A 24,828-nucleotide genomic window follows, 5' to 3' on the forward strand; every position below is an offset into this window, starting at 1 on the left:
TGATAAATTCCTTGAGAAGATATTATTAGAAAAATATTAAATGTAAGAAGCGATAGTAAGATAAATCGTATAATTATTTATAAGACTCATCACGTGAATTAGGAATGTACGAACGATATTAAGGAAGAAAGTTAACTGGCAAACTCGATCGATGCTCTTCCTTTCTACGAAGAACAGCCAAAGATAGCAAGAAAGTTCGTTAACGACGAACCGTACGTATAAGCGAATACACGCACGACCGACTCTTGTTGAAGATAGCCACGACGCATCGTAGCGTTTTCGACGCAGTGCCGCGTCTAATGCGACTCCTCGTTATATGTACGCAACGTATAAGCTCACAACGTGGAAGGTTGACAGAGAGACGAAGGGAGAGAGAGAGAGAAAGAGAGAGAAACAGGATAATTAGGTCCCGTCGAATAAACAGTCTCTTCCTGTAACGCGAAACCCGTGGACGCAATTAAGCACGTCTTCCGTTAACTTTTATCTTCCGTCGAGAATCGTTGGGCCGGTTGCCGTCTGGATAAACGGAAATAAAACACCGCGAGCGACCAAATCGATTCCACGTTCGATAAAAATCACTGGGGATGTTTTTCTCGAGAAAAACATCGTCGATCCTATTTAATCCTTCGTGGGAAAACAAATTTCTCGTCCGTAGGTAAGCAACGCGAATGAAAAGAGCAGAGACTCTCTCGTCCACTCGGGATGCCAATTTACTTGTGCGAAGGGTGCAAAAAAGAAAAAGAAGAAACGGAAGAAAGATAAAGAGACAAGTTTTACTCTCGACAAAGATTTTCCGTGAAACTACGACTCTTGTGGCTCGTGTTTTCTTCGTGAAGAACACGGTTCGAAAGAGAGAAACCTGAAACGAGCCTGGCGCCGGTTTATTTTCGGCAAGACCTTCGAACCTTTATTACTCGCGACCATAAGACCGTCTTTCCGTTTAATTTGCCTACCGAAAGACGATGAAGAAGAGAGAACGAAGTTCTCTCAAGAAAAGTCCCTCGTTCCATCAACGATCCTATTTCAAGTAAAGACAATGGTCTTTATATTTTCGTTCCTTCGTGTCTTTCAATGTGAATCCTAACGAGAAAAACGACTGTAATGGACTTCCGTGGGATAAAAAAAAAATTAGCATAAATTCGTCGCAACTCTGCGGCGACTAAAACGTTCATTGCTAAAAGCAATGGAAAGCGATTCGCGCGATGCCGCGCGAACTGGCTTACGAAGAGAAAGAAGAACAGGAGTGCGTGTGGAGAGCTTAACAGCGATATTTAAATGCCGCTAAGAGTAAGGGAAGGGGGAAAACAAGAGCCGGTGGAGCGCTTTACATACGATTTGCATTTAACATTCCGAGTCAAGAAGATGAATTTAACGTCGAGAGTCTCGACGGTATGTACACCTCGACTTCTTCCCTCTGTCCTTTATCGATCGTTTAGCGGACCTTTCACCGATTATCGTCGCTTCCCAAACTCGAGAATCAACTTTGATCGATCGTTTCACGAAAAATATTCTTCCCCTTTTGACAGGAAATGAAAAAGAATGACTAGACTATTCCTCGACTAGACCGCGCTTTCCTATCGTCATAGTTGTTTCAATGTCCCGGACGACATTTAAACTACGACAAAGTTTATCACGATGAGACTCGAATATTATCGAAGTTCTATACCTTTAGATATCTTCGTCGGATCATTGAACGGACGAAAAAAATTTTAAAAGATCTCGATGACTTTATCTCTTTTAACATTTCATCTATAAATATTTTACGCTTGGAATAAATGCGATTATTTTATATGCGAATGCATTTCATTTGCATTCGGTCAAACGTTCCGTGTAATATCAAACTATTCCTTGTATGATTATTTGCATAATAAATGAGTTGCCTGCGGAGCATATCCTTTCTCGAAATTCAAATATGCGCGCGCGCGTGTTTTGTTCGCCCATCGGAGAGTAATACGTTCGAGGATAATTCATTTTACGGTACAAAAGCTGCCGCTCGTAAACATTTAATTCGTTCTGAATTTTCAAAGTCCCCGTATAAAATTTTCAAGAACTATTCCAAACTGTCTGATGCATGCATAATTTCATTTGTCGTAGAAAAAATTCGTGATCCCTGGGATCTACATTTTTTCTTTAACTTTTTATCTTCTTTTTTTTTTTTTAAGCATAATAAAATGCGAATGGGATGCTTGGTGAAATACATAAAAGCGTACTCACGACATCGTGCGCCTTGTGGCTTTTCCATCGGAACAGCCTATCCATCTGTACACGTTGTGAAAACACTCGTCTCCGCTATTCTCTAAGCGTACGACAAAAGCGTATAGTTTCCTTCTTCGTCTTTGCTTCGTCGTTTAATATCGATATTATCGGAGCACGTAGCTCGATCGGATGGAGAGTCACGTGGACCGTTTTCCGACGTTTCTCGCGTTCCTTCGACAAGAACGGCCAACGAAAGAACCCTATTAAAAGGCATCTTTCTCCTTGACACGAAAATATCAACACTAATGACAAAAAAAAAAAATAATACTCCGTGCGAGACACGGTTAAAAGATCGACTCGCGTCGTTTTATAAATTCATTAAACTTTGTTGACTTTAACTACCGACGAAAAGATTATTTCTCGTATCATCCAAAATTCGATTGGATCGACGATAACGCGTTGGCACGCGCGATGAAATCGCGATCGATTTTCTTTCTAAACGATCGTTTCTCGTAACGAACCGGTTAGGACAAACGGAGTAAGGATCGAGGAGAGAGGACTCTCTCGGCCGTGTGTTATCGGATCCGTCGTAGTGGTACGAGTACTGGATGCTGATCCGCGAGGGGATTCAACGTGGAGTCGAGTGGCGTTCTGTCCCTCGCCCTCTCTCTCTCTCTCTCTCTCTCTCTCTCTCTCTCTCTCTCTCTCTCTCGATTCCCTCCTTGCGACGTTCGTGTGCGCGCACACGTTCTCGGCCTCTCTCTTTTGCACGGTACGAGACCGCGTACTCGCCTCCTGTCGCGAGCGCGCATGTGCGTCTATCGATTCCGTCGACTCTCTCGCAGGAGCCAACAGCTTTTTATCCTGCGCGAAGAAGATCCGTCCTCTTTCGTCCTTTGATCGAGGATCTCTCAACGACGCCTTGAAATTGCGTTCCCTCGCGGATAAAGTCCAAACTTTTCCATCAAAGCTTCTCGACAACGGCAAATTTTTCCTGAAATATACTCGGACGTATCCAATGGAATATTATCAAAGGATATTCCTCGTATCGTTCGAAACGAATCAATGAAATCGACAAAAGAAATTTTATCTTTTTATCGCGAATTGTATCCGAAATTAAAGAACGTAAACACAAGTATCTCTCCTCGTTAGTTCGTAACTCGGTGAATTTCTCTTTCTTTTCTATAATACCCTCGTCGACGGTATAACACAAACAACCAGTCGCTAAGGGGAACGCGAATCGAACCCCTGTAGAACAGGGGGTAAGCCGGTGACGCCTCGTCGAACGAGGATATTCGATGCAGTCACTCAGGTGCTGCATTGGCGCTTACTCGTGCATGCACGCGCGAGCGAGTGTGTGCACTCCCGCGACCGAGGGCTGAACTAACGCACCCTCCTCCTCGGTCGTAACTTGCTCTCTAAAACCAACCCCCCCTGCCCCTTAGAAGGATCCCATGTTTTTTATGAAAATACCCTGTCGACCCTCAAGTCGTCTCTCTTTTTTCCTTTCGTCGACGCGCTAACGACGCGCACGATGGAATTTTCAATAGGATCGATCTAGAAAAGCTTCGAGCACGATCGACGAAACTTTAATTCGTTCCTGTCCCGTGTTCTTCTCGAAATAGCCGCGAAGACGACTCGCGACTTAGGGCAGCGATCCGTGCGCCTCGCTGGAGGATATAATGGCAAAGATATAATTATAGACCAAGTTGCCAAGGGACGAGAAGAAAAACAGAGAGCAAGTCATCGAGTGAATCAGACGAAGCGCACCAACGACTAATTGTTTTGTACTAATTCTTCCTAACCAGAAGGATTAATTTGCTCGGAGGACAAAAAAAAAATATCTCGCGACCTTTCATTTTTCTCGTTCCTCCTTGAGATACAATGAAATAAGACACGAGTAAAGACGCGAATAAAAACGTGAGTTCGTCATTCGGCCGTCAATTTTTCTTGGCATTCTACGAGAATGCTCGGCGCGAAAGCGAGTATTCTATCTTCCAATAGAATTCGACGATCCATCAAATTGTACGGCACGACGTTCGGAGTCGTCGGCGTACCGTCGACGATCCGTCAGCGTCTTCGTCGATTTCGCGTCGACGACAGAGAGAAATATGCGACGTCTCTTGTATTGCCAGACACGTTCGCGGATAAACATCCGTCGCAAAGACGCATTCACGTGTTACTCGGCGCACCGGAGTCGTCGCGTGCTTGCATATCCGGTACATCGTGCACGCACACGATTGCGGCTCGACTCGTGCGTGTATCACCTTCGAGGACCGAGGCAATTCATCCGTCTCCTTCCGCTCTTTTTATCTCTTTCTCTCTCTCTCTCTTGCTCTCTCTCTCTCTCGCTCGCTCGCTCGCTCGCTCGCTCGCCTCTTTCATACGCCGCACTAGAGACTTGCACGTGTTCGCGCGATGCTTATCTCGATGCTCTTAGTTGCGCGGATAAGACGTTTCGTTGCTTCCTTTTTGCCAACCTTCACGAGGCGACGTCGCTCTCTCAGCGAGGATATTATATTCGCGAAAGAATATAATATCGAGGACATCGAGTTCAGTTCCTTGAAGCTGATCGTTTGCGCAATCAAAATTCTCTATTCTTCTTCGAGACGGAAGATTTATAAAAAGATCGTTACGATTTATCGAACAACCGATTAAGATTTAACACGAATCCCGCGAGGGATTCTAGGCGTAATGAACCCTTCTATTAGACGGTACCCATGAGAACGCAGCGGTCCGGAAGTGGCGTTCCTTTAAAGCCTGCCGCTTATCATCGTACATCGTGCGATCTTTCGAGAGAACGAGGAGCATCCTGCTGGCTGAGTTGACGCGACCCATCTACTTCCCAAAAGTTCGACCCTAATGTTTCGTCTAGTCGCCGGCCGATTAACTTTCCCTCCGTCATTAGAAGGGTACCAGCAGAGATTTCAGACGCAATATCAAACGCTTATTAACGTCGCTCGATGGACCTTTCCGGAGTTCTTACGTCACGAAAGATTTCCTTGAGATTTGCTTTAATTTATACCTCATTTATAGTTGAAGAATATTAAGATTAGATTTAAAAAAAGAACGCGATAAAATCGAAGGATCCCTTTAGTCTCGAGGAGATACTAAACGCATAGGAAGTCCGTAGCGTGGAAGGAAAATTTTGTTCAGGAGAACTTCCAAGATTCGAGGATGCGCTTATCGTAGATGCGCATCTCGCGATCCTCGCTCGGGATCGAGAAAAGCCGTGTCAGCTGCTTGATAAATTAGATCGGATCTTCGAAACCCTTCGTAGCTGGCACCCTAATATTCATCGTGCCAACCCAAACGCGTCCACCTACGACGAGGCAACCCTTATTCATTGGGACGACGACGTGATTAATCGCGCGGCTCGACAAAACCGCGGTAACATATTGATTTCGGAACACTTTTATGGAGATGCCATGTATATTTCTAAAAGCCAAACGAGAATCTCCTTTTCCGTTGGGCACCATTTACATCAAATTTGATCGATCTATTTTTAACTCTGAGATATTTCAAAGGTCTTCGACGAAAGTTCATATGACACCGCAGAGAGCGGTGGTAAGTTCGAGGAGTCGATAAAGATCGATAAATCTATCCTACAACCAAAGATAAGATTGTGATAAGCTGCAAACTACTTCCGGAGTTTACTCGTTCTTAAAGTCGACCGTCTAGCCAGATTTATCGAATCGTTTGGGGCTTTTCGAAGATTAGGTATCTCGAAAAGGAGCCGTTGTCACGCACAGAGGGTTATTGTTTTTTATCAAAAGAATTCATTTTACAAATGCGCCATATACGACTTACCATATCGAATTTCATTTCGATAAGTATGTTTAGCATTGCACGTATTTTTACGTAAATATATTTACTTCTCTAGTTTCCCTCGAGTTATTCCCTGATCACTGATAAAAGAAGATTTAATAACGCTAATGGACACGCGAGCCGTTCTGCCAAAGAAATAAGAGAAAACAATAAAATGCGATTAAGATTAATACGCATTTGCCGAGCGAAAAGAGTTTTCTATGTTTTTTGTATCAAATTATAAGAGACATATCGCGAATAATCGAGAAAGCACGCTTTTCCTATTAAGGCAATAATTAATATCGTAAAATCACCGAGGCAGATGCATCTTCAAATCTTTCTAGTTCGTTCGCCGCAGAGGATATTTTTGAACGTTTGCCAAAAGAAAGATCCTTTGAATATTTTTCCAGCATTTTTACTACGTTCTACTCGAAAGAAAGATGAGTAACTACCGATGCCGCTATAACCATTCTCGTACGACTTGGCTCGAGATCAGTGCATCAAAAGTTTGTATACGATAAGACGCGATCTTTCACGAATTTCTTTTCTATCTATCTTCTTTATAATGAAAAAGAATCTGCAAGAAAAGCTAGGAAATGAGTAATGAGATGCAAAAATAGATTTTTAATTGACCAAACCTTCCCTTTTCTATCCGACTACGTTGGTCGTTTATTTTAATTGTCCCTCTTATCGAGACCAAAATTATATTCGCGAGAATACGTCGGGACCTGCTAACGATAGGCATTGTTCTATCTTGGAGATGCTCGACCGGACGAAGAGAGGGTGAAACGAGCCACCTGGCGATAATTAAAATATCATGTATGTTTCTAAACGAATTCTCTCTCGATGCCATTTAAAGGCGTCGTCGTCGAGTAGAAAAAGCACCACTTTGATCGATAACAAATGAGAATAGTCGACCGATTGCGAACATGCACGACGAGATTAATTATACCATCTCACGAGCTTAACGCTCGCTCGCTCGCACGTAACGACTGCAGAGAAACTAGCCATGAAGAAGAACTTTGAAAAATTTTTTGCGAACACAGACAGTAGTCTACAACACAATTGGATGATATTGAATTGCCGTCGCAGAGGGAATTGGCTCTTTCGAGGAAGCGGTAGTTCAGTAACCGAGAAACGAGATAAAACGAGAGAGAGAGAGAGAGAGAGGACGAGTGCCTATTTCAATTCGTTTATAACGAGCATGGAAAATCGAATCGTCTCGCGTGTTCTCATGTCTTCCTGCTCAAACGATAATAGAAAGTTAATGGTAATGAAATACAACAAAGTATAAAAGTCGAACGAAGGACGATACGACGAAGCGGATAGTAAACATAAATACTAAAGTGTGATATTTAAAAGAAAAGCAAGAAATCGACCATGGTTTAATAGAGCTCATATAGCGAGACAGACATATTCTTCAAAGTGACATTCAAAGTGATTTAGAAACCGGATCGATATATATCCCACTTAATGCGCAAGATATTTATTTACATCGAACGCTAAGATACTATGTAGCCGCACGCATCAAGTGTGTAACTACGTAGTTCGTATGGGTAATCGCTATGAAAACAAGTTAAAAATGTAATATACGATAAAATGATCGCGCGTTTGGCGGCCATTTTCTTCGTTCGGGCAAAGGTACTTAGCTTATCGGCCTTCCGTTTGACGCGTCTACAGCTGCAACTTGGACTTCCGTTCCTCGTGCACGACCCTCCGTATTTCCACGCATCCCAATCGTGTGGTCGTGTGGCCCGCTGGTTTAAATATAGACGTGCTTCTTTCTACTCGTCGTGTGTTCTTCGAGAGCCACGTCGATTAGAACGTCCCCTCACGACTTCGATGTTAAAGGAACGAAAAGGAAGAAAATAGAGGAGGTGGGGAGAAGAAGCGTCGACGAAGAAGAAGCAGGATGTGTAGGCGCATCCTTTCAAAATGCAAATCGTTTCGAGTTATCGGCCGGCTATTCGAGGACACAAGCCGTGCCGTCGCACCTGTATCGCAAAAAAATTCAACTTCGACTTTCGCCAAGAATATAGAGTGAATTCCAAATTTGTTCCCTTAAGAACAAAGCCAAGAGAAAGATTGAACTTGGTTTGAATAGCAAACGATGCCAAAAGCAATCGACAATTTTTCTTTGTTTGTTCATTAGCGAATTAGATTGTATCGTTGATGCTCGACGAACATCTTCGTTATAACAATTAAAAATTATATGATTAGATTATTTTCAGAGAATTTTGCTAAAGGTTATTCTTTATAAAGCAAATTAATTGTTAATTAAAAATGTCGTCGTCAACTTCCGTTTCCTGCTTTTGTGAAAAACACCGCTGACAAAAGCAAAAAAGATTTTTCTATTTTTACGCTTGCCACGCAATCTGCGTTATTTTCTTCCGTCCGGTTTATCTCTCTACCATGAGATATTCGAGCGGCCATGTCGAAAAGGAAAGATCTCGTTTCTCCTAGAAAATAATTAAACTAAATGTCGTTTAATTAACATAAATCCCATTGTAAAATTACGTACCGTAATGTTAAAAAAGAAATGGTACCAAGAGAATAGAGAAATGTGACATCGTAAATATTGCGACATTGTAGAGAGAAGAAGATAGGACTGCTCGCAGATTATTCTCGGCGAAAAAATATCGTCCGCAGAATACGCCGACCATGACCGTCAAAGAAAATTCGTCTCGTGCGTTAGTCTTCATGGCGAAAGACGCGTTTTCTTTAAGGACAGAAAGAAAGAAAGAAAGAAAGAAAGAAGGAAGGAAAGAAAGAAAGAAAGAAAGAAAGAAAGAACGAGAAAGTCGAGCACGAGTCAGCGAAGAAATAGAAAGAGAGATGGAAAGAGCGAGAGAGAGGGAAAGAGAGACGCTTCCAATATTAGCCGAACGCGAGTAACTCCACCGTCTATTTATATACCGGGTGGTACAAGCACTCTCTTGAGAGAGAGAGAGAGAGAGAGTGCGGCGTGTACCACCGTTTGCATTCTGCGACGAGCATCGCGGTATCGCCGAACTCGCAGTATTTTCGTCCAAGGATGATTCAAACGTAGAATTCACCATTGAACGCCCAGACGTTCCGAACATCTAGCAGACATTTACGAATCCGAACGATCATGCCAACATTTTCTTTGGCGTCCCTATCACCCCGCCGTCTTTTCGTCAATCGAACAATCGTTTTTTCGAGAGATATTCGTAAAACACGAATTGAATTTACATAAATGATAAGTGATAATATCGGTCCGCTATGTTCGACGAATTCAAAGAGAATTCGACTCGAAAGATTATCATGGAATGGTCCAAAGAGGTCCGAGCAATCGTACTTTCACGGCACGATCCGTATTAGATGAGCGTACGTGTTGGTACTTGAAATCGTCTGCGGAATCCGCTTGGCGCGTTTCGAATCCTCTTTGAATCGTACTAGAAGAGACGTTTACTCGGACTCTCCTTCCGTGCCAAGACCCGTCGTCCCCTAGTACCCTTGCACTCGGCAGAGAACGTTCGCGATGCTGCCTCTCTCTCTCTCTCTCTCTCTTTCTCTCTTGTGTTTCTCTCTTTCCGTCTTTCCCTTTCTCGTCGCGTAAATTTTCTCGAGATCTTGAACGCCGTAGCGAAGCTTCGCGTGCTCGCGAAGCATCTCTTCTTCGTCCTCTCGAGATATTCTTCTCGAGTTTCTTTTATTCTAATCTCTTCCTCTTGCACGCTTCTACGTACCGGACGCAGTCACGTACATACCATGATTCTTTCTTTATCGTTTAGCTTTTATCTCCGATAGAAATTTATCGAAACCATCTACATATCAATTTTTATCGGACGATTTTTTTTAAAAATAAAATTCCTTTCTTTTTTTTTTTTTTATCCATTATACCAAGAAGAGAGTGAACGTTCAAACGAACGTTGTTTGTTTCTTTGCGACGTTCTCCTTGCACTTTGATCGCTTTCATCGGGTTTACGAAGAGTTCAAATAAATTTGAGCTTGGTCAGACTTTGAGGATTTTTTTTTTCTCAGGTCGAACAGTCAACGGTTCGTTTCGCAGAAACGTCCAGACCGGAAAGAAAACTTCCGACGATTATAACAGAGCCCACTTCCGGATCGTAGTCAAATATTTATACTATAACGGGCTGCTGACAGACGCGATATCGGTCCAGACCGGTTCATATCGATTACTCGCGATACTCGAAGTAAGAATAATCGTGAAAATGAATAGCCACTCCCGTTAGAAAAATCTTCGGTTGAATAAAATTTTACCTAAAGTCAAGTTTTGTGAACGTTCCAAAACCCATCGTCTTATGATAATACGACTTTCGAGTCGAGACCAGCGTCGGCTTCGCGTCTGCGGCAAGAATAAATTACGTCGGCGGGAGAAAGGGGGAGGGGAGAGAGAGAGAGAGAGAGAGAGAGAGAAAGTCATAACGTTTCTCGAAACGTCGCGTCGTCCCGCTACACGAGTATCCTTCTCGGAGGCGTAGCTCGCACGCGCGGTCCTTGAATGCTGGAAAAATAAAAGACGGGATAAAGGAGACGGGGAAGGAGCATGGAGTGAGTCATCGAAGAAGGTGCCCGAAAGAGAGTAGAGAGAGGTGGATCGTAGTAACAAAGCGTCGTTAAGAAAGGTGCGGGTGGCCTCTTTCAGCTTCTTCTGCCCATCTCGTTGTTCACGGTTTCAACGTTGCGGAGTCTTTCCTTTCTTCCTGGTGGTAGCCCCGTCCTGTCGGAGGACAACACCGACTGTGCGAACAAAGGAATACCCTCCTCCCTCAAATTCACCTGCGCTCCGAGGTATATCGACGGTCGAAACATTTTCTTCCGCGAAAAGATTGCGAGACCAACTAAAAGCATCGTTGCTGGGTTTTAAATAATAACGCGTTACGATTAAAATAAATTATGAAACGACGCGTAGTACGTAGAGCATCGATCTTCTTGGAGCGACTAAACAAGTGGAAGGTCGACGTTTTTATCGTTGCCACCAGAAGGGTCTTCACCCTTCGACGTTTCCGAAGAACTTTGGCGAGAAAGAGAGGAAGAAAGGGATGTAACGTCCTAGCGCGAAGGAACCACCCACGTAGGCTGTAAAGGGGTATGCGCTTTTAAAGGTTCCTAAGAGAGACCTTGAAGCGGCATCAAAACTCTGCTATTCCGCTTACAAACGGCCGGCCCTTTTTCACGCTCTTGTAAATGGAAGAGAAAAAAAAAGGTTAAAGGGAAAAAACAAGGGCTCGAAGGGAAGGGAAGTTACTCGCTGTTACTCGCGCACGCGTTTTTGAAGATGTTCCTATCAAGCAGGAATATATGAACGTTTTCTAAAAGACAATAAATTTAAAATGCAAATAAAGCTTATCATCGCGTATAGATAGATGCGCATAGTATAGATATATGTAACTAAGCGAAGAGGTATAAATTTTGAACGACTCACGGACCGTCGTTCGCGCGAACAATATTCAATGAATATTCAACGAAAGACTTGTGCGCTCGGCGCGATTCAACGTGATCGAACTACCAACGACAAATGTTTATTATTAAGTACACCGCAGGCGCCTACATTATAACGTAATACTCGCGTCTCTTGGACCTTTCAAATTCGCATTACCGGACGTGGTACGACCGAGTCGCTCGTTAAATCGTTACATCGTACGTGAAAGATGACATTACGCCTGATGAGTTTGTCAAACTATTATTCTTTCGTCGTTACTTTTCCATTTCTTCTCCGACCGAACGAAACCTGAACGGCCAGGGTAGTTTCTCTTTTTTTTTTCCTTTTCTTTTTTCTTTTTTTTTTTTCTTTTTTTTTTGTTCTTTCTTCCGTCCAGGACTGCTGACAATAAAAGCATTATTTATTTTTCGCGAAAGGTATGTCTGTCTCGATGCGAATCTTCGAGGGGACGCTTTTAAATAGTGACGGTAACGTCGAAAAGCACGCTGGGGTGGAGGACTTTGGGAAGCCCTTTCGAATTCTCCTCGCGAATGAAAGTTGATTCCTTCGTTCGTTTTATAATACCGCGAAAGGGGGAAACCATGTTTCGGGATGGAAATTGGTTTGACTGGCTCGAACAAACGATAAAACCATTCGAAAGAATAAAATGGACAAAAGAAGGATAGGGAATTTTAGATCGATCGGAGCTTTTTTTTCTCGTGGTAAAAAATGTCTACCGAGCGACGATTAAACTCGATGCAGCCGAGCATAGTCAGTAAAATAATTCCGGTTATCTACCCACGCCAAAGCGGACGCTAATTTATGCCGACGACATTTCGCTTCGTAAGCGTGCGCGCGTGCGAAAACGCTCGATGAGAAAGCAGGTCGTAGCCCTGACAAGTCGTACGAGAGAGATGGGAAGAGGGTAGTTTACCTACCACGGGAAGGTAAGTTCTGCAAGGGCATAAAGGGATCGCGTGCCTCAGGAATTTATGCGTCGACACGCGCCAACGTTGGCTCGCATACGATTTACCAAATTTTCGGAAGCATACCTCTAACTTTACCGACGAACGCGACAGGGCCATTAAAAGCGTCTACCAAACTCTACCGTTAATAAGCTACCCTTTCCTATCTCTTAACATTCGCCTTTCCCTCGCTCCTTCCATTTAACGATCTTCCAAGAAATGGAAGAGGAAATTTCTTCTTCGAAAAAAAAAAAAGAAGAAAAAAAAAAAGTTTCTTACGAACGTTTATGAAATATTTTAACGGTTTACATTATAACTTCGATGTTTTCAAGGAATATAAGGAACTAACGACTCCCAATAAAAGGAACGTAATCGAACACCATCTCGTTAGAATATTTCTTACAGGAGTGTCGGTCGAGATGTGATTTTCGTTCCGCCCTCGGACGGTCTCTCGATTACGAGTCTCCGGAACGTCTCTAATCCGTACATAAAATGTTAGATTTTACGATGCTCCATTCAATGAACAATAGCCGCTCGGATATCCTCAGACGTCCCTAGGATAGAGACGAATCTAACTTCTTAAAACATCGAAGACGCATACAATGGAGCGTGTGAAGTGTAAAATAAACGATGAGTCGTCGATTCGTAGCACGAAAGATCAACTTAACGCATTAAAATTCCTAGAGAACTTGACGTTCCAATAAGCATAACAGGCACGCTCCTTCCTTTCATAGATCTCGAATTTTTATGAAACTGTTCGAGGAACGGGAAGTAAAAAAGAAAAAAAGAAAAATAAAAAAAAAACAAGAGAGAGAGAAAAGTCTAAGACAAAAGAAAAGAAAATTGAAAAAAGATCTTTTTCGTGAAGGTTAAAATACGTAAACTTGACCTTTCCCGCTGACTAGCGATAGACATACGGTTGGACAACTTTTTCCCTCCATTGTCCTACGAATTCTAAAGTCCCGAGGCAGCTGTGAAGCTTTCGTTTTGAGAATCGTGCCCTACGGATCGTTGTTCTTCTTAAAGCAAAATCCAACTAGAGCACGCGGGACGCGTTGGTAATAATTTGCCCTGGCAGCTGCGCGACATCTGCAGACTCTGTTTCGTTCGACTCTCTTTTTTTTTCGATCTAGCCGCGAAACTCTTCGGCCTTTAAATTTGTAGACGAGCTTGTAAAATATTTTACTTCTTCAGCGTTGTTCGTCGTTTGAAAATATGTAAAAGAAAAAGTCAGTCATGCACACGTCAACGCCAAGTCACGATAAAAATAAGTAGACCCTTGGGATCGTTGACTTTTCTTCGGCGATAACGTGTTAAGTGCTAGAAAAAGAGGAGGAAAGAGAAACAGAGAGAGAGAGAGAGAGAGAGAGAGAAAGAAAAAGAGAGAAACTTCCACATATGGAACGAGGTCGGAACGGAAACTATAAAAATATTCGCGGATAAGGTAAACTCGCACGCCTGGTGGAACTCGTAAAACGATCGCTCTGAAAGAACGATGTCCTACGAAACAGAAACATGGAGAAATATAATTTAACGTCGATTACGAAACGTGAGTTTCTTACATGTTGAAGGGAAGTAATCGAGATCGAATGGATTTTCAGCGATACTAAGCTCGGCTTATTATGCAATGCAAACGTATAAAATTGACAGCGCGATACGATTTCCATTAGAAAGTACAGCGAAACTCTCTTTACGGGAAATAAAGGGATTCGCGCTGTCCGTTGGTCGATTTTCTCGATCGGATTAGTCACGGCGGCTTAGCTCTACGTGCTAAAAACAGCATTCATTGTTATCCCGATTTTATTCGATTCGCTTCTTTCCTTTTATTTACCCTTCCTATCTGTCTCTCTCTATCTCTCTCTCTCTTCCTCTATCCCTTTATCTCTTCCTTTGCCCTTCGACTCCAAAAGGTTATTATCTCTGTTATTCCATTTTGCTTAGGCTCGCGAAACTCTCTTTATTCGACAGCATGACGTATCCGATGGAATTAACTTGACAATAAAGATTTTGATATCGAAAAAGAATAAAGACAGAGAGAAAGAGGGAGAGAGAGAGAGAGAGAAAGAAGAGGAAAGGCATTAACTCGACGGTCGAAGAAGTTTTAAGGCCGTGGGAAGCGGCTAGAGTACGAGGGAAATGCATCGCGCTAAGTGCAAGCTGTCGTGTGAAAGCTTCTCTAGTCTACGAACGAAAAGCTCGCTTGCTCGCTCGGTCGCCACGCGCCGCAAATTCAAAGACACAGAGATATAAAGGGAAAGAAAGAGGAAGAGAGAAAAAGAGATGGATGGAAAAGACAAAGAGTAGAGTAGTCAAAAAGATCGCTCGACCGTGACCTTGCCAACCTTTCTCCCTCCGTCCTTCTCTTGAGAGCGCGCCTCCGCGAGCTACTCTTTGCCCTTTGTCTTTCCCTCTCCCACTCGTCGCTTCTCCTTCCCACCAGATTCTTCTTCTCTCTCTCTCTCTCTCTCCTCGACAACACGACGATGACGACGACGACGACGACGACGATGATGATGAGTTTCGTTTTCGCTCAAGGGAACGTTTTCTCTTTTCTCTTTTATTTCTTCATTAGCGGTACTTAATCTGCTAATAACGTAGCCGTGTTTGCGTTCATTGAAATTTTATATTCGATGACACGATATTGATCTATCCTATCGATAATTATTGCACGAAGGTTGTGATATAAATTGTAAATATGTGCGAGCTCGAGCGAAGATCGATCTCTTCTTTTTTTTCTTCTTTTTTTTCTTTCAGTCTTACGATCGGTCGAAGCCGAGGAAAGAATGCAACGATCGTAGCCGTCACGAGCGACGACGCACAATGAGGTACGATCGTGGATCGAGGCCGCATTTGTCGAGTGCTCTGTACCGCGTTCCGCTCGATTAATCCGGCTCGAGTGTCGTCGTGGCATTTCCGTGTGAAAAAGCACCCTTTTGTCAAGTACGACCGGGAGCACACTCGGCTCTGCCGAGGAACGCGAACGCCTAAGAGAAAGAAGAGTGGAGAAGAGCAGAGAGACAACGATGGGTCCTAGGCACGAGGAGCCTGTAATCCTCGCATTGTCTCTTCGACATCTCCCTCTTTCCCTCTTTTTTCTCTTCTCTATCTTCTCTTTCATTTTACCTCCATCTCCTTCCATCGTTTCTCTCGCCCGCTCGCTCGTTCGCGACGCACACGTAACGTTCGTGCTCGCACATTGGCGTAAAAGCCTATCCTTTGACGCAGCGAGAAGAGTAATAAGAAGGAGCAATCCCCATGGTCGTGTTACGAGTCCTTCGACTCTCACTTTGCGCTCTCTTGTCTCCACGTGATTCCTTTTACGGAGAAAGGATGCCTACCGGTGAAAGGAAGAAGGATCACGGTAAAGTCGACGAACAAAAGAGAGACGCTTAACACTAACGGAACAGAAGAGTTAGCTACTTTAAAGTAAAGACTTTGAACGACAATTATTTCGTAAAAAAATCCTATTAAAAATGCTTCATTTTTCGACGACGTCGAGAATTGAGAAGAGAAGCGAGCGCGGAAGAGTCCATCGACTAACCCATTAGGGTTGCGCACGAGGCAACAACGAAGGTCGACTCCGCCCTTTTCCTTCTCGTAAACTCTAGCAGAAGAACAACGATGGAAGAGGATTGACTCGCTAGACGTCTCACGCACGACCGGTTTATTCTTCGATCCTTGCGGTGAGGTCCCGCGGCGATCCCGAGGTGATTCCGTGGCAGAAGACCGCTTGGAATTCATGGAAACCCATAGATTCGATGAGGTTTTACTGAGTCATCGCGTAGCCACTCGATGTTTGCTATTCGAGGATGAAAATATTGAAGGAAAGAAAGCACGCGTCGATCAAGCACGTGACTAGGAACGACGGCTATCTAATGATCTTGGCGAGTTCACCTGGGAATTAGGATGATAATCTACTCGGTATATTTCGCTTTGTACGTTCCCCGCAGCTGCCACGAAGTATATAATAAGAAAGTTGATATCCAGACGCGAGGTTATCCGTCGTTGCCCCGGGCAACGATTGTCATCGAAGTTGGTGCGAGCATAGCGCAAAATGGCGGTCTCATTGGATGCGAGATCGTAATAGCGCTAAGAGAAACACTCCCTTTCGAGAAACAAGGAAATACAGTTTGAATTCTGACGTTCCTCTTTACGACCGCTCGGCCATTATCGACGAATCGACTTTCGTCGCTTATCTACGTTCGTTCTCTCTGCCAATCGTTGCCCCTCGGAGAACCACGAACGAGGAGAATTCGCAGCACGGACGAAGCGCTCTTCCTTCCTTCCTTCCTTTTCATAGCTACCTCCTTATCCCAAGGCGAATAAAACAAGATAATTATTACCCTTGCGATCGTTATCCGCCGATCGACGATCTTATCTCTCGGCTCGATAGTTTTACGAGTAGAAAGGTAACGTTGGATAAAGTCGATCTTCGTAGGAAGATATCGGCAAAGTTTAACGATATTTAGCTAATAAATACCATAGACTATTAACTCTAAGAACGCTCTGCGAACAGACAGAGTCTAGATTACATCTTGTAGAGAGAAAAGAAGAAACTTTTAACAACGGGCTATGTTCCTTTTCATTTTGAAGAACCCTATTAAAAAGAGAAAGAGTCTAGTTAACGATCGCACGCCCGATAACATGGCATTTAATTGGCCAAAAAATCTTTCGGGTTCTCTTTGTGACGACTACGGTGTGGTCCTAGCGGACTCTGCGTCGGTCGGAGTTTTCGTGGCCTCGAAGGGTCCTCGACTACTGTGATAAATGGCATTCCACGGGGCCCATGGTACCTAATCCAGTCAGGTAAAGGCTCTCTCGCATAGGAATTTCTCGTGCGACGAAAAGTACCGCGTGCTCGTTGAGCGTCTTCTTCATTACGTATCGATAATTGATCAATCTTCCGCTGCTGTCAACCCACAAGTAAGATGAACGAACGAAATAATTTTTATAACACGCGAAATTAATCTCGAGTGGATATAAAATAATTATTCGGAAATCTCGACGAATAGAATCTGCCAAAACCCTTATCGCAATCTCTCGTGTCTCTCCGATAAGATAAAAATGATTGTGAGCTCGAAAGTGACGTACGATATTTCGACCTCCTGCGATTTAATGCAATCCGTGATGAATTCTTTTATTTCGTCGAGTCTTTTATTCGCACGAAAACAACGCGGCCGGAACGCGTTCTTAGCATGGGGATCCCTCCAGTCTGGCGCCAGGCAATAATAACCGTTCGCCCACGCTGAGCTCTCGAGGTTTTTGCACCATCGTTCAGCAGCCTCGTCCGATCGTTTTCCATCGCAAAAGTTCTGCCTACGATTCATTAAAAAAAACAGCTAATTTGCTGCTCCTCCGTAATATCGATTTCTCTTGCTGTCCGTCAAACGGATCTCATTCGCGATCACGACTGAAAATGAAAGAAGCAAAAAGAAAGGATAGATAATGAACGGCTATGACTAATCGTTAGCTCCAATGAGTATTCTCGCAAAGTAAACGCGATCAATAAAGGAAATGAAAATCTTGCGAAAAAAGAAAGAAGGAAAATGAAAAGGCGAGAAACTCCAAAGACCATTACGAGCTCGTGAAAGCTCGTACCAATTCACCGAAGGCTACTGCTCGATCTCGTAGATACGATTCCCTTCAAAAGCAACGATTCCCTTCCGTGCTGCCCTCCGGAGCAGTCAATAATTTCGCAGGTTCGATCGATCAGGTACGAACGGCGATAAAAGGCAGCATACGTTGTTCTCGCGCGAACCAAACGGAGAGGCAAACAGACTCAAAGAGAAAAAGGGAAGATTGAAAGATCGAATCGGTCAGCAACCCCTAGCGTAATAACGATTATCTCCGAGTGCATTCCGTCTCTCATACGCCTGCGGAAGACATAAATCCGGCTTCTCCCCGCCTTCTTCGAGAGAGTAAGAGAGAGAGAGAGAGAGAGAGAGAATGAATGAGTCGTCTCGTAATCTCGTATAGACATCGAAACGCAATGGCAGACCCATCGAATTTTTCGTCCTCGTTGAAAGAAAAGACGACAGAGAAGACAGAGAACTAATGGAGAAAGAATATGACGCGACTTCTAACGGATTAATTCCTTGGGCAAACGCAATGACGACTGGACCACGTGCGTTTTAGGTCAACTTTTTTTTTTTTTTGGTTCGCTTCCTCGGCGAGATATATCCAAGCTGTTAGTCGTGAAATGATAAATGATCTGAGAAACCGGTATTAAAATCTCTAATGATAGTTACGTACTAGTTACGATAGTTAGATACTCATAGATTAGTGGATTAAAATCAACGATGCGCAGTTTGAAAAATATTATTTTCAGTAGAAAATTTTTACTCGTGGTATAATTTCATTCGCGAGATGTTATCTCAACGTCACTCGACCAAAGCTTCCAACACTTTCTGCCATTTTTACGTCTATCCCTTTCATCTTTCGCCGTTTTACAACACAAACGAGCCGTCGTTTTAGCTTCACTAACGACGCCCTTAATTAGAGACTCCGCATATTCGAAACTTCCGGTACTCCACTTTACGATCCTTTTTAATCAACTTAACGAATTTGCGATAGGAACGTTGCAATTTTAAATCTATCATATACAAATCCTATAAAATGTTAATTGAAATCTATTGTATATTTTTTACGTGACTCGTTAGAAATTAATGCGATCACACGAAAAGTTTGGAAAAAAAAAGGTAGATATTCACGGTCGAGCGAGCGTCTATGAAAGAGAATAAAAATGACCCTATCGAATGTTTCGACTTTTGTGAGCATAATGTCGGTAACGATAATTCGTTGAAACGGCACCTGAACCACCGCCACCACCCCATGTTTCGTGCCTTTTTTCTCGATATTCTGTCGGCGCGGATTATGTTAATGTCGTTCTCATTCTCTTTTGATCCACAGCAACGAAGGGAGAGCGAGTCAGAATGAAAGAGAAAGAGTGCAAAAGAGAGAGAGAGAGAGAGAGAGAGGAGTGCGGGAGATTTCGATGAAGGGTCCCGGAGGGTGAAACTCGCAGCGCACGAGACAGAAAGCACGGGGGCGGCGGCAAACGGTGAGTCATACTTCATCCCCTGGCTTTCCAGGGGCGAGGGAAGTGACTGGTCGCCGTCATCCCCCGTTTTCAGGGCTACAGACGAATCCCCAACATCGCTCGAAACGACCCTACGCTGAAATTATATTTCTTCCGACGTACAGGCGCCGAAGCTTGCCTATCGAATCGCGTCTACCATGTTTTCGGATTGAGTCGTCCGTGATTTTTTTTCTTTTTACGTTCTCGCGTTCTTACTGAAAAAGAATTTTAGGAATTTCGAAAATAAAGTCATACCTAGCTATATCATCGTTTCAACGTGGATAACTACGATAGTAAAAAATGCTGTCAAGATTTCATAAAAAGATATCGTCAAAAGAGCAAAGCCACGGGCCAGTATGCGTAAGTCTCAAGAGAGGCACTTTAATTTTGACTAACAAATTTCGGGGTAAGATTTTACGTGACACTCGAAAGAAGGAGCGAGCATACGAAGGTCACAGCTGGCGCTGAATCATCGAGAGACCTGCTCCGCGCGAGCGTTACCAAGGTTTCCGTGTAGATTCGTGTAACTTATCGCTTCCTCTTATCGAAAGGACCAGAAAAAAGTACGTCCTCGAGTACGATAAAAGTCCAACGAAAAGGCACTCTGTTCGGCTACTACAAATACAAAGATAATTAGTATCGCGTACTACCAAATGACTACGCTTTTCTTTCTTTCTTTCTTTCTTTCTAATCTTTTCTTTTCTTTTCCTTCTTTTTTTCCTTCTTTTTATCATCGGAAAGCCAATGCACTCGGAGCACAGAGAGTATTGTGTTCCTAAGTCGACGATCGCTTTGGCTCTGGAACAACGCTTCGTAACGCGATAGCAAACCGAGAGCCCGGTATCAGCTGACACAGTGATCATAAATACACGAACCGGAAAGGCTTGAGAGAGCGGCGCGACGCAGCTGGTAACAATATTATTCTCTAAGTTACGGCTTCCCAGACCGGGGAGAAAGAAAAGTTGCGGTAAAAAGGTAACAAAACTAACAAAGCTATCTACGAGGAAGCATTAGAAAAATTGTGGCAAGCTGATGCCAAGCGAGCAAGCGGATTGGATACGAAAGAAATTAAATTCGATGACGACGACGACGATGACGTTTCTTCCCTTTTGTTCTCGTAATCCGAAGCTACGGACTAATTTTTCCTTTGTCGGACATAATCGATCCCTCGGTCCTGCAAATTAAGTATTCACGATCAAAGTTCACGTGCGTATGCTGGGACACAATGATCGCATATGCGCCCTCTTTCTTTCAAACTTAACAACAGCAATAGCAGTAGGTAGGTAACTAAGGCGACCACTTGGAAAGCAACAATGTGAACGACAATGACCGTAATCATAGATTCGAGGTAACTTTACGCTCGATCTCCATTTTCCTCTTTGCCCACTTAGCATCGCACTCGAAAGAGCGTCTCGAAGGAGTGCTCGTGATGACCACGGGAAAGGGGGGAGCTCTGCCACACTGACGAGTAAAAAAAGAAAGGGTGCCGACGAGACACGTGCGAATTGAAATTTCTTCAACGGTCGATTCTGCTCGAATCATCCTCCTGCCAATTATCGCCAGACGCTGAGGGAGAGATCACGCGGAAGCTTTCAAAAGTTACTCGCCATTTTTCTCTTTCTTCCTTTTTTCTATCTTTTTTTCTTTTCAATCATCGAACCATTTTGGATTACGTTCGCGTTGGAAAATTAGAAGCTCTCGGTTTTGCAACCGGATTACAGCTTATCGCTTCTCGAAAATTCCACCAGCATCGATCTCGTCTCGACGCGCGTTTCCCCATTAAAGCCGAGTTGCCGAGGGAGGTAAATTATTACGCGGGATAAACAATTATGGAGTTATGAATTATTACGCGGCCTTTAATTCCGCATCGTGGTATATACCTATCTACGTGCGCCATTGGACGCCGTAGCTTGGGGCGATCGCGGGAGACGACGGCAAGAGATGCTGTAATAGAATCGAGCGAGAGAGATAGGTATAGATAGAGAGCGAGAGAGAGAGAGAGAGAGAGAGGGAGAGGAAGAGGGGAAGTATTCAAGCAGACACGCTTTTGAAGTCTTGCGAAGGATAATCCTCGAGCGAAGAATCGAAGATTAACAAAGTCGTATTCGCGAACCACATGGCTCCCGGCACGAAGGAAACGAGTTCGCGATAAGAACGGCTCTTTCGAGATACTCGCGAGGAAATAAGCTTGTCTTGTCGCGCCTTCTACGAACAAAAGCCCTTTTGATAAGAGGAAAACGATCAAAGAGAAAGGGCAGAATTATCGTCGAATCCTCGATGAATCCCGTCAAAGCAGGACGTTTCGACGAAACGTTTCATTTGAATCGACATAATTGTATACGATTACTCGCATTCTATCCAAAGAGGATTTTGTTTCCTTTGTCGAAGGATAACAAAAAAAAAAAAAAAGAAACGATAGAGTGCTCGTTAATCGGAGTTATCTTTCAGTTAAAATGTATCACGAATATCCGATAAAAATGATTGATCGATTAATAGTCAAAGAACGTACCATGCCCTCGTCTATCGACGTATCTTCCTCGAAGTAACATTCGTCGGCATCTTCCGGCGTCAGGACGGCAGGAGTTTCCGCTGACTCCTCCTTGATATCCTGTCTCCTCATCCAATCCATGTCGTCGAATTTTCTAAGCGTTGAAATATTTTTTCCTCGATCGTAATAAACGTAAGAAAGAGAGGTCTTAGTAGTTCCTCTCTTCGAGGAACCAAAAAATAGAAAACTCTTTCGTTCACGATCACATGTCTCACACAACTCGAGGAGGTAACACCTGGAACGTACACCGTTCGGTTTTCTCTCTCTCCGTTATCGTTCTCTGTTATTGTTAGCGGGTTCGCGTTCGACACTCGACTATTACAAGTCGAATACGACGTTGCCTCTCGTGTCTGACATTTGCGAAATGTCAAACCTTCACGATTCGACCGACCGAATTATCCTTCCCGGTGATCGTGATCCTCGATAAAACGAGATCTCTCTCTACTAACCACACAGAAAATATCGACGAAAGGACGAAAAATTATCGTCGATCACTTGAAATATTTTTTCAAAAAAAAAACAAAAAAGGAAAAACGAATATATATCATCACATGGATTCGTCGAGATTAACACGAGCACATCGATGATCCGTTTCAGAAGGATTTCCTTACGAGCACGCAGCTCGTAAAAGCCAGCGTCGTTTGACCACGCACACGTAGTAAATACGCGAAATTCTATCGAGAGAGGTGGAAAGAAAAAGAGAGAGATAGCGAAAAAGGGAGAGATAGATAGATAGAGAGAGAGAGAGAGAGAGAGAGAGAGAGAACGAGACAGAAAAAAGGAGAGAAATACGCGCGCGCAGACGGCGCGTGTGCGCACGAGCGAACGAGCTAGCGAGCGAGCGAGCCACGACGGCGGTGCAGCTGCAACTGTGTGTGCACGCCGGGAATGCTGGAGGTGGTATGGAGGCGGCGAGCCGGCTTGCGTTCTCCTCTCCTCTCTTGCTTTCTCTTTCTCTCTCTCTCTTTCTCTTACTCTCCTACGAAGGCGCGCGCGCGCGCTCGTGTTTTCTCTCTCACTCTCTCGGCTTCTCCACAAAGCCGGCCGGAAAGCGTCAGCCTGTCCTGCGAGCTTCCCGCTGGACGAACGTGAGCCGAGAGAAGAGACGGGAGAAGGCAGGAGTGGGCGAAGAGGAGAGGTGGAGAAGAGAGAGAGGAGGTGCACTCTAACGAGGGTGGCCGAGGGTTCCTTTTCTCTGTTTCTCTCTCTCTCTCTCTCTCTCTCTCTCTCTCTCTCTCTCTCTCTCTCTCTGTCCTTCTTTTTATTCCCACTCCACGTTCCAACTTTGACGCTCTTCGTCACTCCGAGCAGCATCCATTTTCTCTCCTTCTCTTGCCCCCACCAACTAACTCGGTCCCCTCCACGAACCTCGACAATCCACCCCCCCACTCTTCGCTGGAGTCCAACTCGCTGCGGGTTCAGGGACGATCCCTTTTCAGTCCAGACTAAGGGGTCAGCGCCTCGAAGGATCTCACAGATATACTCTGAAAGTTTTCTTTTCCTTTTCCAGGAAGACAAAATGCGTATCCTTACTTTATCTCACGAGAAAGGTTCCTTTGTTTCTCTCTATCCTTCGATTACTTTCTTCCGTGTCGTATAAAAGAGATTGGCTTGACTCGGCGGAACGTGCCTAACTGGTTGCGAAATTATCATTCTCTCTATTTGTTTAACCAGGATCTAACTATATTCCATGAATATACGTATGATCCCTAGAAGCAACGATGTCTTCTACTAATTCCGAGCGCTTGCCTTCGCCAAGAGGAGAAAACAACACGGAGGAATATCCCTTTCGGCGATAGGATAACGTACGAACAAAAGGACGAGAACGCGATAAGCCTCGAGAGAAAATATTGCGAGTTCAGCGAGTCTCGTGTATGCTCCGAACAAACACAGTGTGTCCTCGGTCACGCACCGTTGCTCGGCAATGGAGTTAACGTAGCTACATCCCTGAGTCCCTACTATCCCTTGCGAACAGACAGAGAATACGATGGTCCCAACGCGTGCGACAAAGAGAACCAAAGATAACTCGGAAAGAGTGCAGGGCCGGCGAAAGATTGATATGAAATGTCAGAAAAAAAATAGAGAGAGGGAAAGAAAGAGGGAGGGGAGAGCGCGTCGCGAACGCACCTGAATAAACTCCCCGATGACTGTAACATCTTTACGAAATCGCGAGCGGGATCGTTAAAAATTAATTACTCGAGAAGCGTACACGAAATCCATTGAGATTATGTAATCTTCTACGTATATTTATATCTGAAGTGACGTGGCGGAAAGAATAATTTTTATCGACAAAACTGAAAGTAATTAGTACGACGAAGCACGCGCGGAATTTATTCCGCATACGATGCACGGCAAGTTTGAACAGACGATCCTATCTTGGCTTATCGCATTCCATGATTCCTCAATGGATGTAAAATCCATTTAACATTGATTCCTCTCTTTCTTAATGTCGAGTTATATCGTGGAGGATTGAAGCAGCCAGACGGGAATGTCCGTCCGTCATCGAATATACGTTGATTGAAAATCGATAAAAAGAATCGAAAGGAAATAAAATGTTACCTTTGCTTTTCGTTTGGCGTCGATCGAGAAACTCGTAGCTACGTTACTGCGGGAACCACGAGAGAGCCGCGAAATGTTGAAAAAGGGGGAGAGGGAGAGCAAGCAAGCGAGAGAGAAAGAGAGAGAGAGAGAGAGAGAGAGATTCTGTGCAGTGTGTGTTAGTCATGAGTTGCCCATGGCAACCCACGCGGCAGCTACGCACGCGGCTCTAGGCACATCGTTCGAAACGTACCGCACACACTGACAACCATATCGTTTGTGCGCGTGT

The 24,828-nt window shown here is 44.0% G+C and overlaps 1 protein-coding gene across 7 annotated transcripts in view; it reads right to left on the reverse strand.

Annotated features, from left to right (window-relative positions):
- The window catches only part of LOC124432116 (amyloid beta A4 precursor protein-binding family B member 1-interacting protein-like), a 96,681-nt gene that overhangs the window by 24,327 nt on the left and 47,526 nt on the right, over positions 1-24,828 (reverse strand). Inside the window, exon 1 of one of the 7 annotated variants that reach the window (XM_046980723.1) lies at positions 21,963-22,867. The exons of 5 other annotated variants lie outside the window; for them this stretch is intronic. In XM_046980723.1, the coding sequence (XP_046836679.1) occupies positions 21,963-22,082 (120 nt within the window). In that variant the 5' untranslated portion in view covers positions 22,083-22,867. Of the gene's footprint in view, positions 1-2,214; positions 2,803-21,962; positions 22,868-24,828 lie in introns of those variants that run through there. One more of the 7 variants, XM_046980727.1, reaches the window with a different exon arrangement.

This window comes from Vespa crabro, chromosome 23, assembly GCF_910589235.1.
Source record: "Vespa crabro chromosome 23, iyVesCrab1.2, whole genome shotgun sequence".
NCBI lineage: Eukaryota > Metazoa > Arthropoda > Insecta > Hymenoptera > Vespidae > Vespa > Vespa crabro.